Genomic DNA, 21,053 nt, shown 5'->3' on the forward strand with positions numbered 1-21,053 from the left:
ATCAGATAAAAAAAATACGACCACCAGAGAAGGTGACGGCCACCAAATTAGTTAATTATCATCGTAGTCTTTCATTAGTTACTACGCGATCAAATTTGTGACTATTTTACAAGTTGTAGTAATCCGATATGGTATTCATGGCTTCTTTTTTTGCAAAAAATGAAAAACCAAGACTCTGTCTACATACTGAACTATTATATCACGTTGTCATGACAGCATAATAGCATTGGCCAAATGATATCTTAATATTACCGGTGATCAAATGCTTATTTAGCATTTCATGTATAAACGTGTATCATAGCCTTACATTTCACGTACATTTCTTTTCCATTCCACTATCTAGGTGAATGGATTTTTCCGTCAATGCGTACCAGGTATGTTTGTATCGGTATACCATTGCTTTATATGTGTGTACCCATATAAAGACACATATGTGTATTATACCGTACACAATTTACATAGTCATTCTGAAACGGTTGAGTAGTCTTCACTACCGTCAGATACGATCGATATACAACAAAGCAGTCACTTGGTCGCTAACCTGTACCTGTAACTGGTATACAGGTAACTAAATAAAATAAATTCAAAATATATCTTTTCATATGGCATCTATATACCAAGGATAAGACAAGTTGTGTGAATATCGTGTGGCCTATATAAATAATCTATATAATACGAGAAAGCATAGGCAGGTATTAAAATATTCCAAGGTTCAGTGCGTCACAAACGGACAAATATTAATCTGAGTACAGTATTACGGTGTTATATACAACACCAACGTAAATGTTCACACGACATCTGCTTATTAACTCACATAATATATGAATGGTACAAAACATACATTGAAAGCATAATCGGTTCGTTTGTGATAAAAAAAAAACGTGTAACGACAGATGAGATCCGGTGCGACGGGAAATTAAACCCCTTCCCTATTTGTTCCTATAGGATAAAAATCCAAACAGCAATGTGTGCAAAGTTATACCAATTCCATAGTTCCGTTGTTAAAATAGAATCTCAAGCAAAAGAGAAAACCAATGCGATAACACTATATTTTATTGATATTTTCATCGATACACTTTTTCATGCATCTTCCTGAGAAATATTCATCTATTGCATGTTATTCAAGTTATGATTCATGCAACTGTTTTAGCTGATCAGAACTTAATCCATTTAGGGATTCAGTTCACAAAAGAGCATGACAGGTTTCTATACTTTATTACAAAGACCATGCGTTAAGACGAGAAACAACCCAAGCATCAAGTGTCACCATCATTCGGTTTTTATCTTCAGGATTTTCACAATCGATCTCAAAGGACATCCACCAAATTGATGTATTTGTTGACATCCAGTGTTTTATACTTTAGTCTGTTTAAAACATTGAATTCTGTCTTCATTCAGTTAGTACCGGAACCACGGGAGATGCGTGCGCAGCTTTATTATTCATAGCGTGCTTTCTACTTCAGAAAATTCAGTGCGAACTCTGTTTCACTGAAAATTTCTTCGTTTTTTATCACATTTATAACGATTGTATAGTTATAAAAAGTGATTATTTTGATTGTGTAGTGTACGATACACAATTTGACTTAAAAATTGTCGGGAGCGTACCCATAGAGGCGCAGTTATTCCGGAGACTTTGCCCGAGGGGCTGGTCATCCTTTGTCCACTTGGCGGGTCGTATGGCCGCCATCTTGGGGACTCAAAGGATTTTGAAAGAGTTTGATTTTGTTGGGGAAATTCTCGGCAACATGGAGCCCCTGCCTTCTATTAAAGGATCTAGAAAATCCGAGAAACATTCAAAGGCAAAATCTGTGACTGGTAACTCAAATACTGTCAAAAGTATCCCTTCAAAACCGTGTCAGGAAAACGACCTCGACCTGTCAAAGGCCATGGAAGTCGAAACACAGTCAAGTGAAGGCCTAGGTCACACTCCGAGGAGTGAAAGTCGGCCCGCACTGGAGACAAATCCTGTACAGAACAAAGACTCCAATGATTTGTCAAATACCATGGCAGCATTTATGGATAATATGCAAAGTCTCATGGAACAACAAATGCGTATGTTCCAGATGATACCCATGGATAATGGCGGTCACACCCGCGACTATTCCGACAGTGATGAGGAGTCAGAAATGGACGTCTGTGATAAAATTGACGAAATTTTACAGGACGATGCTCGGTCTATGCCAACATCGGTAGCTGGTGAGAGCTCTGGGACTAAAGCTAGTTCGTCAAACGACGATCTCCCACAGTATCTTACGGAAACGGCGAAAGAAATTACTGCCGAGGAACCGACTGGTCCGGACATAAAAAATGAAAAATTGGCGGCCTTAATCACAGACATGATCAGTAAACGTATGTCTGAGGACAAAATCAAGGCAAAGATGGCCGATTATCCTCGCCCAGCTAATATAAAAATGTTAGTGGCGCCCAGATGTAACAGCACAATATACAGAAGCTTAAATCAACATATTAAGCAGCGTGACGTCACATTTCAACAAACGCAGAAGCGACTTGTGTCGGGGTTAACTCCCCTTGCCCGAGCTCTCGAACGTTTGACAGAAATGAGGAAAAAAGAAAACACCTCACGTGCCGACATCGATGAGCTGCTTAAGCTGACTATGGATGGATTTCTTCTTGTGGGAAATGCATCACAGATGTTTAGTCAACGGCGTCGTGAATTGATCAAGCCTGATCTTAACAAACACTTCGCAAATCTGTGCTCCGTGAGTAACCCTGTTACAACAGAGCTGTTCTGGGACGAACTTTCACAGGCTGTCAGAGACATAAGCGAAACGAACAAACTTTCACATAGCGTGTCCAAATACGCTTATGGTAACGTCAAGGGTGCTTCCCGATATAACAACAAAGGGAAGGCTGGCTGGAGGCCTTACAACAACAAACCCTATGACAGGCCGCACTACAATCATGGCGGACCAGGTGGTGGTAACTACCGTCAACAAAATCATGGCCATGGGGGCCCACCAAACTATCACAAGAAGTCAAAAAACTTCAAGAAGGGACAGGAGCGAAAATAGCTTTGCCCGACATTACTCCTGTCCTTACCGAGGTAAGTGCTGATAAAGATTGGCAATATTTTTTAACATACACTCTTCCACAACTGCCAAGGCAGGTGGAAAACTTTGTAGCAGGTAACATTAAGAGCAAAATTCAATTTTGGAAAACTCTTACATCTGATTTTGTACTGCTGGAAGCTATCAATGTTGTAAAGATTGAATTTTTTGATGAACCCTGTAACAGTCTGTCATATGGCAATACAAATTCAGTGAAAAAGAAAAACTGATAATCTCTCAAGAAATTGAAAAACTACTAAAAAAGCAAGTTTTGGTGGAGGTAAAAACCTCTAGAGATCAAGTTCTTTCAAACATTTTTATACGTCCCAAGAAGGATGGTTCATTTAGAATGATTTTAAATCTGAAAGAAGTCAACGAATCTGTTATTTATCGCCATTTTAAAATGGATACTTTGAAGACTGCCATAAATTTAATATCGCCAGGCTGTTACATGGCATCAATAGATTGGAAAGATGCATATTATTCAGTCCCAATACATCATAAACATCAAAAATATCTGAGATTCATGTTTGAGGGGAAAGTGTATCAATATACTGCAATGCCTAATGGCCTTGCCTCAGCCCCACGTATGTTTACTAAAATCACAAAACCATTTTTTTCAAAGTTAAGGAAACTAGGTCACACTAATACATCATATATTGATGATTCCCTGTTAGTAGGTGATACAAAAAGAGAGTGTAGACGGAACGTGATCGACACAGTGTCATTGTCAGCAAGCTGTGGGTTTGTGATCCACCCACTGAAGTCTATTTTTGAACCTGTACAACAAATTGAGTATCTTGGTTTCATTTTGGACTCTGTGAATATGACAATCTCTCTGCCGCTGCGTAAGCGAGTTAAAGTGAAAGATATGTCTTTGTTGCTCTTAAATACACCATGTCCTACAATAGAAACAGTCGCACAGTGTATTGGGGTACTAGTGTCGTCATTCCCAGGGGTACAGTATGGTCCACGTCATTACAGGTCACTTGAAAAGGACAAAATAAGGGCTTTACAGAAGTCAAGGGGTAATTATAGTGCCCAACTGCAGCTTTCGAAGGAAAGCAAAACTGATCTCCAATGGTGGATCAATAATGTTGATAGTGCTATGGCTCTCATTTCGCACCTACCTCCATCAGTCATCCTTACATCTGATGCTTCAAAGAAAGGATGGGGAGGTATTAGGTATGACAAAGATGGCACTATAATGCAATCAGCAGGGGGAAGATGGTCAGAATTAGAAGCTAATCAACATATCAATGTCTTAGAACTGAAGGCTGCATGGTTTTCTTGTTTAGCATTGTGCAGAAACGAGAAGAATTGTCATATACGCATTAATATAGACAACACCACTGCGATTGCATACATATCGCACATGGGGGGTAAAACTCCAACTTGTAATGCATTAGCAGGGCAAATATGGGACTGGTGTGTTGACAATAAGTTATGGTTATCAGCTGCGCATATAGCAGGTCGAAATAACTCTGACGCAGATCTTGAGAGCAGACTTGAGCATGACAATACTGAATGGAAGCTAGATTCCAATTTATTTCATAAGGTCACTCAACAGTTTGGTAAGCCTGAGATGGATCTTTTTGCGAGTCGTCTCAACAATCAACTGCCAAAGTATGTCTCTTGGCGTCCTGATCCATATGCTCTAGCTGTAGATGCATTTACATTTCCCTGGAACTCTTGTGTACATTTTCCCTCCATTTACACTTTATGGGAAAATTTTGCAAAAAATTAGACTTGATAAAACAGAAGCAATTATTATTGCTCCATATTGGACCACTCAAGCTTGGTTCACACAAATTGTGAAATGTCTGATAGATTGTGTTTTTATTATTCCCTACAGCAAGAAGACATTGACTCATCCTCATCAGAGGGAAAAACAACCGCCCAGGATGACACTTCTAGCATGCAAGGTTTCCGGAGTGCAATCCAAAAATGGAGACTTTCTCAAGAGACTCAATCAATCTTGTTGTCCTCATGGCGTGATGGAACCTACAAACAATACAACACTTACATTCAGAAGTGGTATCAGTATTCAGACCAGAGGTCATGTGATCCCATGTCACCATCTGTGACGGACATATTGGAATTTCTCACAAATTTATTCCATGGAGGCATTGGGTATAGTGCACTGAATACGGCGCGGTCAGCCTTATCAACATTTATATATATTGACAATCTACCGTGTGGAAACCACCCCTTAGTGAAAAGGTTTTTACCAGGTGTATTTCAACTACGACCAGCGCTACCGCGTAATGCTGTTACATGGGACCCTCAACAAGTACTCGTGTTCCTGGAACATTTAGATTGTGCTACAATTAAAAATCTCACCCTGAAGCTTACTGTGTTGTTGGCATTGTTGACAGGGCAACGGGCCCAGTCATTACATCTGTTAGACTTGAGAAACATAACAATTGATGCAGAGTCAGTAAAAATCCGGTTTGGTGACAAATTGAAACATACAAGACCTGGGCACCATCAACAGGAAATTGTACTTAATTCCTTTTCTACTCCAGAGTTGTGTATTGTTAATGTACTTACACGATACTTGGCTCAAACTGAACAGCTCCGAGTAGGGGCCACCCAGTTGCTCATAAGCTACCAAAAGCCTTATAAACCGGTGACTCGTGCAACCATATCCAGATGGATTAAGACAGTGTTGTCCCAGGCTGGGATTGATATGACAATTTTTACGCCACATAGTACGAGGTCAGCTTCTACTTCCGCTGCACTACGGACTGCAGTACCTTTGAGTACTATCCTTAAAACAGCAGGTTGGACAAATAAGTGTACCTTTGGGACATACTATAACAAACCTGTGACAGACCCTGTCTACAAGATTTGTTTGTAAAAATGTTGCAAATTTGCCTTTTTAGTGAGATTGGACTTACATGTGTTACATATGATGGATACAGCATTGACTTGTATTGCTCGAATAAATATGTGTGTTGATCATGAACCTCCTAATAGATCAGATATGAACTGATGACTTTACAGTTATAGTAGAATAGTAGTTATACTTAGAGTAGTTATTAAGTACATTGTACTATCATTTTTCTTTGGATTGGTATTTATAGTGAGGAACAGATATTGTTATTACTTGTGAATGCCTGTACAAGTAGTGTGATTTCAGTTCATGTTCTAGTCAGGATGAAGTCATTTTTATCATGTTATTGGTAATTATAATGATGTTTGAGAATAAGTTTTTGTTGCATTGTCATGACATTACTTGAATTGATACTGTTGATTATTTTGAATATAACATTTGACGTTATTTCGTTCTTTGTTCTTTTGTTCATGAACGCTGTCTTTGAACATCTCCCGTGGTTCCGGTACTAACTGAATGAAGACAGAATTTGATAATTAAATGAGACTTACCTGGAAGTTGAAATTTGATTGTAATTCTGTCTTCATTCTGGTTAGTACAAGGGATCACGGGCCCTCCCTTGTTTACCCCATCCCTTGGTTGGTAATTGTAAGGTTTAATTTATATTGGTTACACAGTTAGTACTAGTGGTTGTGTACTTTTCTCTGTGTGATCCCTGATAGTTTATGATAGCGTTCATTCAACTGCTTTGAAGAATGAATAATGAAGCTGCGCACGCATCTCCCGTGATCCCTTGTACTAACCAGAATGAAGACAGAATTGCAATCAAATTTCAACTTCCAGGTAAATCTCATTTAATTATCAAATTGCTTGACATACTTTGGGAGTTCATATAGATTCCCACATGATGTAAAAATAATGATATGTTCTTCCAATTTACTTTTGTATTAATGTTTCTGTGTAACGGTTTGCACATGAAAAGAAAACCAGGAAGATAAATAAACAGAAAACTACGATACTAGTGTACATATGACATACCGACTGTCTGTGCGATAAGTGTTTGAGTAAACGTTACGAATAACCATGTATAGCATAGTGAGCAGACCCTGTAATCACATTCTTAGACGTCATAACCTTATTTTTGAACATGACAAACGATGCCTAGCCTCTTGAATGGCCTCTATATAGCCCCGTCATGTCTCCCATTGAGCATCTTTGGGATGAACTTGATAGACGTATCACAAACCGTCAGAACACTCCAACTTACCTCGCCCATTTGATTGAATTGAATTGACAGAAGAACGGGAAAACATTCCCTTGAGGCGAATTAACGTTCTAATGAATCCCATGCATTAGATAATCCGTGCAGGAATCCATTTCAGGGTGCCCACACCAGTAATGAAGGGTTATTGTTCTATGAGACGGATATCCCGCTTGGAGTTACTACTGACAACACAAGTGACGTCACGGTCTTCCCTTTTACAGTATTGTAAAGGGTAGACTTGTTCCTTAATGTTGTAATGTTGTACAAACATTCTAAAATAAGTTCATAAGTTATTGATGGCATAATTCAATTATGCTTTTTATCTAGCATATGTGACTATGTCAATATGTATATTCTGTGGTTGATCCTTTTTTCTGTATCATGCTGTGTTTCTATAAATAAAATACAAGCAACAAACCTTAATCAGTGTCCATTTAATGACACTTCATATACATGTTAACAGAGTTTCAACATAATCTTCTGGGCACTGAATTTGATTCACGCTTCATCCATATTTCATCAATAAGAAAGTCATATTTCAACACTCAGTATACAAATGAAATGATTATTATAGATATTAGATATAAATGTAAGTATAAAAATATGAGTTACAATACCATGATATTTGATAGTAAATGTGCCCAAATCTCAAGTAAAGGCATACAAAGACCATGATAGATACACGGAAATATGTTAATCACAAAAATCTGTCGTTTATAGCGTAGATTTTAAGAACAGATTTCAAATTCTTGCAACATTAATCTAATTAAAACATATCACCCACTCTGACAAGAGTATAGTTATCGTTACAATGTTCGCTTAGGATTGTATATGACTTTACCTTACACTAGAATTAGGTGGCGAGTTAAAAAAAACTGAAGTCTATATTACAATATATGTATACCGATAGTTTAAAGGATAATGATTAGATTTCAATAGTTTCTTCATGCATTTGATTTCCGGAAAGCGTTGTGATACTTGAAATTAGATTCTTTACAAAATTATGGCACTTTTTGTGAAATATTGGCAATGTTTATCAACTTCAAAATATCGCTGAACAACACTGGAAGTTGTATCTGTCGCCATTTGCTGTTTATATCGGAGAGAGCCGAGTGCGTCACATGATTTCAGTATCCTCGCTTTCACGCAACGAAAATGGAATCGAGGTAAGTGTAAACATTTGTCACGTGTATGTAGAACTTGTGATTATTTTGCAATCGGATGGCTTATGTGTACGGTCTCTAGGAACATCAATCGTTATTCGTTATTGTTGATTGAGAGCTCAAACAGATAAAAGTACGTAATAACCCTCAAAAGAAACATGTGAAATTTTGACATTCTCTCTAAGATAAGTGCCCGTCTTTGTGAGGTTAAAATCATGTTCTCGATTCTTCGTTTCTTCGTGCTCTCGGTTAAAACTGATTCAGAACCCTTCCACTTAGATCGGGTGTTCGCTATCTTTGCTATGGTGTTTACAATATTTCCCGCATCGCGCATGCGCATAGGTACGCATAGGTATTTGTTTACACACATCGAAAAATAATAATATGAAATAGCTACTAGGTTGATCATATATTTTTTTTATTAAATTTAAACAAATTGTTATGGACACTTTTGAAATATATAATTAACATAAAGTGCATAACTTTTTACATCATTTTAAATCGTATACCCTTTTTTACATATTATTTAAGTGAAAATCTAACCATTATGTCCCTTTAAGAAAACAATATTGCATTATCAATAGGTAAATTAGAGAGTTTCAATTAGGTTTTGCACTGTAAAAAACATTGAAATTATCATTATTATGAAATACATATGACTCCTGATAGCAATAGTTAACCTCCAAAAAACCATGAAGCAAAGTATTAGAACCCTAGTACAAGTATAAAGCGGTTAACTGATGCCTTTCAACACACCAAACATTTGATATTAAGAAACAAACTCTGACGCTGGCGCCTGGGTGGAAACATAATAGTATATACATCATAGGATGACATTCCCTGATAAACCGGGTATCACATAGGATTTCATTCCCTGATAAACCGGTTATTACATAGGATTTTATTCCCTGATAAACCGGGTACCACATTTGATTTTATTCTCTGATTAAACGAATATCACATGGGATTTTTTTTTTTTTTTTTTTAATTTTTAATTTTTCAAAATTTTTACATGTATAAAATACACATCGTTTTTTTTTTCTTTCTTTTCCCGCACACGCTTAATATTCTATTGGTTTTTTCCAAATTATACTTTTTGATACAAGATAATCAATGAATATCAATAAAAGATATCCAATCATTCTTACACTAATTTTTAATTACTATTTAGAAATCGCCATTTCATATATATTTTTCTCTGTATAGTTACAATATATGCACATGGTAGGCTTATTCTTAAAAATACTTGAAAATAATCAGTCAAAATTCCAAATCTAAATTTTATGATTGTTGAGTATGTTTTAAGCTCGTTAGAACCCAAGCACAGTGAGAGAAAAGAAAGATAAAACAAGAAATGTAACGAAATAGAAAAAGAAGAAAGTTTACATTTAGAAAAAGAAAGCAAGAGAGAGGGAAAGGGAAGGGTCAGACTTAAACACTAAAAACATGATCATTTAAACCACTGTAAACACATAATTTCATATTACCACAATGTATGAGATAAAGGTCTATATAAGATCAACATTATTTATATTACGACAAGTATACCTAGTCTAATTATAGGTTAAGAAAGGTCAAGTTCTATCAAATTTTTCCATTTATTCCACTCAAAAGTAAATTTATTAAAAACTTTCTCTTCTTTGCCCACAGCAATAAAATTCTGCACATTATAGTAATCTTTAACATGGTTAATTAGTGATGAGACTATTAGAGACTTGTGCAAACACCTGGCTTTATATATATAATGCTTAATGAAAAGAATTATCTCGTTGTCAATTCTATTATAGATTCCATTGTGCTAGAAAGCACCAAAAAGAATCATTTCTTTATTTAATGAAAATGGAATAGAAACTGCTAATAAAAGGTTTTCAAAATTTGCTAAAAAATTCTGGACTTCATTACACTCCCAAAAAATATGTGAAATTGTCTCCCTTTCCAAATTACAAAAAACACAAAATGGATTATTTGTAAGTCCAATTTTATATAAATATGAATTAGTAGCTAGAATATGATTTATGCTAAACTGCAGCCATTGTAATTTTGTGTTTTCTGTAACTCTGAATGCAATTAGATAATTTTTTTCCCAAGCCTTCTGATTGTAGTCAAAAGTATTTCCCCACTTGTTTTGTGCAGTTATAGATGCACTATTTGTATTAAGCATATTATAAAAATCTTGAGAACCTTTGACTTTCTTCAACACAATGTCAAGACATAAAGGAATGAAGGGATACATACTAGCATCTCCTGACCATGTGAACTTTTTCAGATAATTCTTGATACTAGCTATTAGACCATAATAATCGAGGTAATTGGTAATTGTGCCATGTAAAGTGGTGAATTCATTGAAAGTTAAAAAAGTACAATCATTTTTGTTTTTCAGTAAGTCATTGATTACCATAACTCCTTTATTAAACCATCTCTGATAAAAAACAACTTCATTGCCAACAGTAATATTTGAATTATACCATAAAGGAATTTTACCCAAAGATTCACCTTTATGTCTTAGTACATGTAAATCTTCCTTGCACCTTAATTTGTACCAAGAATGAAACACATCCTTCCAAAATATATTTTTACAAGAACTTATGATATGATTTAAATACTCATTACCTGTGTTAGCTAAAATATGTACATTAACATAAGAATTCAAAATATTTTACCACTTTCCTTCAGCTCTGAAAATTCTTCGAATCCAGGTTATCTTGAGTGACTCGATAAATGAATTTAGATTTATCATTTTAAGTCCACCTTCTATATAATTACGAACAATAACATCTCGCTTAATCTTATCAGTTTTCCCATTCCATAAAAAAATTTAAAAAAAAAGAGAATTAAGTTGTTTAATAAAGGTTTCACTGGGATTGGGTAATGCAGTAAAAAGATGATTCATTTGGGATACTAACAGAGATTTAAGTATACTTATTCTGCCAATAGGTGTTAACAACCGTTTGCTCCAAGTCTTAAGAAGAGTTTTGATCTTAACTAACTTTTTATCGAAGTTCATCTTGGGCATTTTGTGGAGATCTACATGAAAATCAATTCCTAAAAGTGAGAAATTGCTTACCCCCCCATCTAAGATTTCTATCTGGTAAGAGAATGTCACTACTGAACTTTTTGCTGCCAATCCAGACCACCTCAGTTTTACTAGCATTTACTTTCAGCCCTGATATTTTAGCATATATATCTAATTCTATGAGTGATTCTTTTAAGGATTTTTCAGAGCCATCTAAGATTAAAGAAGTGTCGTCGGCGTACTGCGAGTTCAGAATAGGACAGCCGTCAACATTTATACCACTAATATTTTTATTATTTCTGAGGCGTATTGCTAACACTTCAGCACATAAGATGAAGATATACGGGGCGATTGGGTCACCTTGGCGGCAACCGCGGTTAATACTGAAAAAAGGAGACAAATTACCCCCCTGGTTTATGGCAGAACTACAATTACAATGTAAAACTTTAATCCAATTTCGTATATCATTTCCAAATCTAAAATATCTGAGAACTTCATCTATAAATTTCCATGCGACCGAATCAAAGGCTTTTTCAAAATCAATCATTTTTTAAGTAGCATTCCAGGGATGTTATTTTCTTCTGTATCACATGGGATTTTAACCCCTGATACATATCTTGGTTATGTTAATATATCTTATAGATATATGAAAATAGATAGACAGTACAATTGTTCACACAGACACGTCTGCAACGCAGGCCTATATATTATATAACTCTAACCGACACATTAGAACACGGATACACAATTGTTGATTGTAATATCACCAAATAAAAACTTACACGTGATTAATTAATTATGCTCTGGACATTATAGTGCTTAATATGTATAATAACCATATCACAAATATGATTCACACAATGTACATGAATACTTTAACATATATACATAATTTACTCTTGAACATTTATAACAAAGAAACGCAGAATATTTGCTTCACGCAGAATATTTGCCTCTCTCTCTAAATTATCACAAAAACAATTGCAAATTATTTCTTGTGTCATCATTCCGCGACCTCGTGAAGCGGCCTTCACATGTCAGCCAATCAAAACGAATTGAGCAAACTGATTAAAAAATAGTCTAGATCACATGTCACCGTGTCAACCAATCAATACGCATTTAGATTTTATTCCACTTGTGCTATAAACTCGTTGTTATTCAAAGGTTGTATTAATTATTTTATACCTTGGGAGTTCAATAACACCCGACTTTTGTAGTTGAAACTTACGTAACATTCGTATAACACACAAAAACACCTATATTTGTCAATAGAGAATCATGTTATGTCCATAATATCCGTTAAAGGTGCAGCAGATCTCGATGTCTACCACATCGCATGATAAAAGGCATCTAAATCAGGTGTCACTGACACCAGTCATTGTCCAAGCTAGTGTAAGAATAATATACTTTAAGAAAACAGTATCTATTCGTAATATTATTGATCTGGACATCCCCAAGTGTTTGTTGATAGACAGAGCTTCTTTAGTGATTATAGTGGACCTTTGGTTGGATAGGACTGATAAGCTGCCGGATTTCCAACACCCCTGCATAAACAAAACAAAAACTTTGTATTCATAATATCACTAATTATTACATTCAATATTGCAATTTACAAATAACGTCAATAGTAAAATTTAAACAAAAGATAATCTTAAACAGAGAACCACGAGAAAGGGTGGTAAAACAAATGAAACCTTCGTCGGTTTTAGTGACGTTTCCAGCCATGTAAATTTGGGTGAAATTAAAGTTCTGAAAATAAGAACCGACCAATGGCAACTTTCTCCAGAAGTATGAAACATTAATGACAGCAAAATAGAACTTGAACTTAAGATTTAAATGCCCCCGCTGCCGCTTGACACCCCGAAACAGTTTAATGAGGATCGCATCAGCAGCAGTTCCTGAGATTAGCTAGTTACATTGCATCGGGGCGCGACGCGACGGAAAGCGACGGAACAAACATGGGTAACACTATATGCCCCCCCCCCCCCCCCCCCCTCCTCTGTTTCATGGCGGGGGCATAAAAATATACCAAAGTTAAGATGATGCCAGCATTGACATTTCTATACATCTTCTGACTATTATTTGAACACATCACTCCTGCCAAGGGAAATTACTATTTATGAGACTTTATTTATAAATAGTTTTTTAGATGAAAAACAGCTATAGAAAGTACAGAAATAAGACTTAAAAGTGTACAACACAAACATCTGGGCCCGGTTTTTAAGGTGATTAGCTTTACGATGCTACAAAGCCGAACGTCTATACGCTGCACTTAGGATAAGAAAATTATCAAATGAACACCAACAAATAAAAAAAAGAATGATACAATGTCCTAACAATGGTTGTTTTTATGACCTAAAGTTATGTGATAATCTTTCCACAATATCACAGCCAGTTACTCCACACCATGTACGTTATGTGTTCGATGCAACGAAACGGAAACGTACCTGGGAACAAATAAAGAGCCTACCTTGTGTGACCCCTGAAAAGTCGATATGACAGATTGGTAGAGGCAGAGTACGATAGGCTTTCTTTTGGGATGCAAATAATTATTTTTCAACTTTAGATTTAAAAGATACACTTAGAAGCTCAAACATTTGGAGGGTGTAAATAGCATAAAGTATGTAACTTTTGGTATTGTATAAAACATACAGCAGCCCATTCTTGTTTTGAATCAATTGTAAATCAATAATTGTATCATCTTAAAGCACTTGGTGAGTGAAAATCTAATTTCTCAAAACCTGATTTTTCACTAAAATGGGCAGGTAGGAATTCAGGAGACTGGTGACGAATTTCATAGTTTCGATAAAATTTATTTTATCGGGATTTTAGATTTGTTGTTAAATTATGATTAGCCTAATGACCTTTTGAGCAATTTGGCCCAGGAAGACATTGTCAACATTTTATAAAAAACATAAAAGGAAGGACAAACCTCATAAAAAGTAAATATAAATTAAAGGTGTTTTAATCAATTTTATCCTTCTAATTTTACATTGCTTGCACTATATTATATTTCTGTCTTTTAAGCTTCCTAGCTCATTTATCCTCGACCCAGCAGCGCTATAGAGATAATAAAATCTGTGTCGTCTCGCCTCGTCCCGCAGATTCCAAAGACCAATAATATCCTCTAAAGGTTCTTCACCATCGTTAGGTTTTCTATAATTTAAACAGAATCTAAAACTGTTTTGCTTTTAAATGCAAACACTTTCCGGTAGAATTTCAGCTATGACATGTATGTGGCAAATAATTCAAACGATTTTTTTTTACGAATTCGATTCCTACATTAATACTGTTAGTTCTTTCTTCTGGAGTAAACCGTTTGACCTATATTACTATGAAGAGAGTAAATTCCTAATACGTGACTATTTTTTAGCATGCAAAGCGAGTCGTTAGTACGTTCGATTTCTTTCTGTTTTCTTCTACACTGATAAGTCACGCATTTTCGACACTTCTTCAGCGGATATAATTGATTGAAAACTCGCATAATTTGCCTAGGTATATTTCATCCAACATTAATCGTTAAACTCAGCATATTTTATCAATTTATATTTTCCAATCCGAACACAAGAATACTTTTGTTCTAAAGTAGAGTTGTGTGTTAATTTGAAGATTTTGATAGATCCAGAAGGTGTTGCTTACGGTCACCTTTGGCATAATGACAAAGGCATTCATGCACTGTACAACTTTTTACATACACTGACAAACAATTCAATACTTCTTGTTGATAAATATAGCCCATATAAAATTGCACACATCCTTGCTTAAATATTACGAATAGTTAAATGTCTACATCATTTCTTTTTTAATTTAATAAATCTAAATTTCAAAAAATGATCTATTTGATATCTATATTTCATCCATACGTCAGACGTCAGAAATATAGTTGATTTGTACTTCTGAATTGGCAGATAATACTATCCTACTTCATTGACAATACTCAAAGTCTTGATTCACTGTTCTCAGATGAAGCGAATTACTCTTAAAAACGTTGCTACCTTGACGTCAATTATATGCTTATTCATTATTAATTATGCAATACTTATTGGATTTCTGAGGACAAATTTAACATCAAGCACATATTTATTGTATATATAAGCATTTACCCGTGCAATTCTTCGTATGCCGGAGGATTATCAGGGGGCGGCGCAGACGGTGATGGATCCCATGATGCAAATGTTGACATTGGCTGTGACTGACTGACAGACGGAAATGACGAGTGTGGAGCTGCCGGGTTATCAACACCATTTCTTTGGCTAGGATCCTCCCTGCTACACGCTTTAGCTTGTCTCCTTTTCCATATCACCACTCCCATTACAACACCTACTGCGACTAAGACAGCGATGACGGCACCAGCTATAGCACCACCACCACCACCACCGTCACCACCATCATTACAGGAATCTGAAAAAACAACAATATTTTTAAATGTTCATATTTAATTCATGACAGTACGTTTTGACAGAGCAATTGGATTATGTGTCATTATAAGCCCTGGTACATAATTCATAGTTTATAAACGAAACGAATTGATATAATTATCACAACATGAATTACCAATACAAAGCTATCCTTACACGAGTCACGCGTCTTAAAGCGAATTACTAAAACATTTTCCATTAACATGCACCAAAGCAGAAGAGATCGGTGATCGAAAGACTACTTCTTACAGAGATTTAACAAGAACTATCGCCATGTTGGCGACTATGAAATCCACCCCGATTCCCACTCAACTCAAATACATTTTAATAAATAAAAAGAAATAATTATAATAATAATAAAAATGGAAAACAGTATGACTAGCACAACTCCACTTTTTGAGTAACGGATCTAAATTCTAAACAAAATTTGAAATTGAGATGTTGAAGACTCCGACGTCGTCGTCGGAAAAGTATAACCATAGCCTCGCTTCACAACTTGGTCACAAGCGAATCAAAATTGGTCAATTCCGTTACGTTTTTGTGAGCAAATTTAGTGACTTGGAAGATGAATATAAACGTATATGCAATGGAATTCAAAGGTAATACGTACATAATTACTATTAATTTGATGATGAATCAATAGTATAGAGGGCAACAAATACTCTTAATAAAAGCTGACACTACAAGTTAAAAAAATTGAGATTTAAAATCACATACGAAAATTTCCATATTCATAAACTGTTTCTGAGATGTCTCTATGATTATATTATGTTCCGTCATCGCAACTAAGGAAGCGCCGACATTTTAGTTTATGCGCATTCCGGATACGACCCCTGTAAATGGCAATGAAATTGTCACGTTTGCCTGCAGTTTAACACTGAAAACCTACTGCAATAACCATACTACGTCGAGTGACCTCAACGATATCAACGCACTTACCGGAGGTCGTTAAAGAGTAGTGAGGATGGTCAGTATCTCTCAGCTTTCCCTCAAATTTCTCTCAAGATATTCAAATGATAAGTGGCGAATTATAAGTATATTGTTAAAAGAACGTGGGTGGAAGGTGGTGGAGGGATCGGGAACGGACGTTCCCGGTAGTCTGAGATGTGTCGCTTATACTGAAAAAAGTTATACTAATTTGACTATTCATGGGCCTTTTCGGATCCGGGTATACCTTTCCAAGCAGAGCACAAACTAACATGTCGGTACTTCCTTAGAAACGATGGCCGGAATCCACGGTAATCATCTCTGATTTCTGAATACTTTGTTTTTTTTAACGTCTAGTGGACGCTCTTTAGCTGGCAGTGTCAAAAACCTGTTACTAGTAACACATTTTTGACACAAAATTTGTACGTACATATTTTATGTACAAATTTATCTACTACTTCCAAATATCAATTAACATTCCTTCTATTCTTGATTGATTACCATGCGGTCGTATGCTGATTTTGCCTGATAAGGTAATAAAAGCCAGAACCCAATTAGCTGCTTGAATTTAAAGTCACATACTCCCAAATAACCTAAAATTCTAGTTGAACATATGTATTAATGGCAGTCCAAGATCCCCATTCACGCTCTCCTAACATTAAAATGACCACTGGTCTGGACGCTTGACCGGAGGAGTCCTTGAGACATCAGTGTATAAAAATAAAACGCTGCATTTATTTTTATCGCGAGATTTGTCACGTAGCCGAGAACGAGGCTATACCAACGTGCACTGCACATAAACTACACGCTTGACCGCTGTTTACATATCGAGTATACGTGAACTTTGCCTATTAATGCTTTAATTTAAACATATTAACAGAATAAACACGCAGTGAAGTTGACAATGTTCAAAAGCTAACCAGCAATCCAATAGACGTCCGGCAATTATTATTATTATTTTGGGGAATATCCCGTTTACTGTCATAAAAACACATCTTCATTCAGTTTTTGATTCGCGATAATTTGTTAGGTATATATTAAATCTAAAAACTGTAAGGATCTCGAAATGTAATCATTTCCATGAAAGTATATGGTTTTAAAGTATGGCGTTATGGAAGAATGGTATCACTCGAAACCAAAATATGTCTGTTTTACCTCGTGCAAATGCAACAAAAGTTAATTGTATCGGATGCAGTCAACATACGACCACAAGGCGATCAATCAAGATAGGAAAGAATGTTAATTGATATTTAGAAGTAGTAGATAAATTTGTATATAAAATATGTACGTACACATTTTGTGTCAAAAATGTGTTACTAGTAACAGATTTTTGACACAGGATTTGTACGTACACTTTTTGTGTACAAATTTATCTACTACATTTATGACACTATCTGAAGGTGTATTTGATGCCCACAACAAACCGCCTTTAATCAGATAACCATACCTCAGAAACACATCAACATAACATGTGAGTGGTCGCCATGTTAGTGATAACCACATTTGGACACCATTCAACATATGAACAGCAATGCAAGCCAGTCAATCAGTGAGAATCACCCTAAGAATGAGGTTTAGTTAGTCAGTAAACTAGAGAGGACATTTTACGCTCAAACTGAACTCCAGATAAGATGACCAGTAAATATGGGACGCTTTCAATATATAACCAACAAGGAATCCATACCAGAAGTTCTTCTTTTTAGGTGTAAACGGCTACAGAATGTACTCACCACCAGAACAAGTCGGATCTCCAGTTGCTAGAGCTCCATGTTGACATGTGTAAACGGATCCACAAAACGGTTTGATAAGATCATTGTTGTAATGGTCCAGATAACACCATCTACAGCCGGACACGTTGTGACATCCTCTTTTATAAAATAAATTGCAAGGTTAAAGCAATATAATTATCCTATCAATGATTAATGCTTCAAGATAGCAGAAGTTAAAATACAACAGGTTTGATGACAAAAATAAGGACAAATACAGGATTTTGTTTTTATTATGATTGCTTACTTATACAATTAAGTTTCTCAATACAATAAATATTTATTTTTTGTTTTTTTCTTTCATAGTTTAAAACACATTTTCATTATAATATTCGAATGTATCATAATAAGAATATATCGCTCACTCTTTTGTTGGCCTTTCAGAGCAGTGAGCATCAAAACAGATGTCAAGACTTCCTATCCGGTCTGCGTCCGATAGGCCCTCGGTTACTAGGTCTGGGGGCTGAGGGCTGCATGTTGGGGCTGCGTCACTAAAGTATAAATAACGAAATTGAAGGAACCTTATAATATGGAGATCTGATTTTGAAAATACACTGTATAGATGATTACAAAGTAAAATTGAAAAATAACAGCGCGGAAATAAAAACAAGCCACGGGAAGACTTCTTCAATAGCAAAAAAAAGATCTGAAGGCATCACTGGATGTTCCAGAAAGAAAGTGTAAAGATCTTTGTACTCATCAAGATATGTCCCGTCCAATATACAGAATCACGGATAGCATTTAACCTTTTACACTTAATAAGTTTTAATCTAATTGACATATATGCTAAATAATACTGAAAACCAATGGTCAAGTTTTTATGGAACAGTATAATGTGTATTTCATATTTAAAGACTTAGCGTGTAGGGCATCATATTGCAAAAACTCATTTTTTCAAATGTTGAGAAATGGTAGTTACATGAAGTTGCTTATATCATACATGTTTATGGTATATCACTGTGATTAGCTGAAGTACAGTTCATGGCAACTAAATTCTGAAATATCCCCATCTGAGTGTACTTAACTATATACAAAATACATGGTACCTTAATAATGGGTACATATCCAAACAATAGTTGTAAAAGGTGTCCTTGTAACACAGACAATCACAGGATCGTGTACCACACTCTTTCTGGTCAGGGGAGACGCCATAGGACTGAAAAATTAAAAGTAATTAATGAATGTACGAGTAATTTACTAAAATTGATAATATTGAGACAGCTGAAACCAACATGTATGTATACACTCGGACCAATGTGTCTTAATAGACAGCTTCCAAATGACGAAATTTATAGGAACTTGCTATATCAAATCAGAGGAAATATATGTTTCCATCCATCCCGATGAGTTATATACAATGTATCAACGGGAAAAATGTCATTGCATACCAACTCATTGTGTATCACATTCAGTGGACAAATTGTCTACTACCTCCTCGTGTATTTCAGTTTCCAAATATAGATTGTCTACCACCTCCTTGTACAGTGCAGGCCGTAGGAATGAACACAAAGTCACCATGTGCCGGCGTTTGATTTTCTATTCAAGGGGTCAATCACCGCGACTGATCACCCTAAATCCCTATTAGGGATCATGAAAACGGCGTCATCGCGATCCCCGATGGTAATGTGTTCATCAAAATCCGCGCTGATCGTTTCTCCGCGAAACATCATAGCAATTTGTCCGCCGCGAATCCTGATGATGCAGCCCCGGAGGGCCACGATTACATTCAGCCCTTGGTTTTACCTGTGGTGGTGTGGCTCTCAGTTGACCATTATCGACCCTTATCGTTGTACGTGTACCGATTTTTTTACCGCTAGCAGTCGAGACGATTGGTAGATTTTGTGACTTACATGCAAGTGTCCTATCCCTAATGTAAGACTCAAATTCGAAGTGATACGGTTCTCCGTGACGATCATGGGTATAACTAAATAAAAAAAACATCTGGATACCGTATAGTGAGTCTACGAAATTCCCTTAACGTCTCAATTGCTGCTGTTGATAAATGATGTGGTTTAAATGACCTGCAATTCAATACTTGTATATAGGCCTATGCATTTAATCACTACTGATTTAGCTGACCTGTTTATAGATGGCGCTTTGTGCATGACCTCGGATGCCATGACCTCGGAGAGGCCACATAAGGGGCTCGTTATTTAGTGAAAGATCTCGGACTTATTTTTACCAGAGACCTATATACTAGGGATTCGCGACAACCGCTTTTCTCGCAGAGTCACGACCTCACCTATTGTTCTCATAACCGGAGGTATATTTAGCACGAGATCTAGCGAGACCAAGCGCTGCGGCTGCGCAATAGGTGGATATCGGAGTTGTTTATATTAGTGACATGTGCCGTGCCAAGAGATGGCGACGACTGTCTGTGCACATGTGTCACTGCGTTTGGCCGAGATAACTTCATACTGGCGATAGTTATACCTATGCACTGTAATGTATATCGGCAGATGTGAACAACGATATTTAAGTAGTGTCTAACCGAAAAAAAGCCCCAGACCCCCAATTTTATCCCCGTTAAGATTCACTTTTGAAATTTAAGAAACTTGATTTTTTAAAGTCGCGAATTTATTTAACTGCCCGGTC

General features: G+C 36.1%; 3 protein-coding genes across 3 annotated transcripts; 2 read left to right on the forward strand and 1 right to left on the reverse strand.

Moving 5' to 3' along the window:
• The first annotated feature begins 171 nt into the window (after nucleotides 1-171).
• LOC117316373 lies at nucleotides 172-9,675 on the forward strand. Its single transcript, XM_033870916.1, has 2 exons — nucleotides 172-3,064; nucleotides 4,924-9,675. The coding sequence occupies exon 1, from the start codon at nucleotides 1,677-1,679 to the stop codon at nucleotides 3,030-3,032; it is 1,356 nt and encodes a 451-aa protein (XP_033726807.1). The 5' UTR covers nucleotides 172-1,676; the 3' UTR covers nucleotides 3,033-3,064; nucleotides 4,924-9,675.
• Nucleotides 3,895-5,931, forward strand: LOC117340863. The gene is made up of 2 exons (XM_033902642.1): nucleotides 3,895-4,731; nucleotides 4,924-5,931. Exons 1-2 carry the CDS (start codon nucleotides 3,895-3,897, stop codon nucleotides 5,929-5,931), a joined length of 1,845 nt encoding a protein of 614 aa, XP_033758533.1.
• LOC117316336 (VWFA and cache domain-containing protein 1-like) lies at nucleotides 7,591-19,614 on the reverse strand (the record flags this gene model as incomplete). Its single annotated transcript, XM_033870880.1, is given in 5 exon segments — nucleotides 7,591-12,891; nucleotides 15,451-15,748; nucleotides 18,423-18,559; nucleotides 18,824-18,949; nucleotides 19,505-19,614. Coding segments are annotated over 5 exon segments (726 nt in total), but the record flags the coding sequence as incomplete, so codon positions are not given.
• Between the last annotated feature and the right edge of the window lie 1,439 nt (nucleotides 19,615-21,053).

The sequence above is a fragment of the Pecten maximus genome, chromosome 2 (assembly GCF_902652985.1).
Source record: "Pecten maximus chromosome 2, xPecMax1.1, whole genome shotgun sequence".
NCBI lineage: Eukaryota > Metazoa > Mollusca > Bivalvia > Pectinida > Pectinidae > Pecten > Pecten maximus.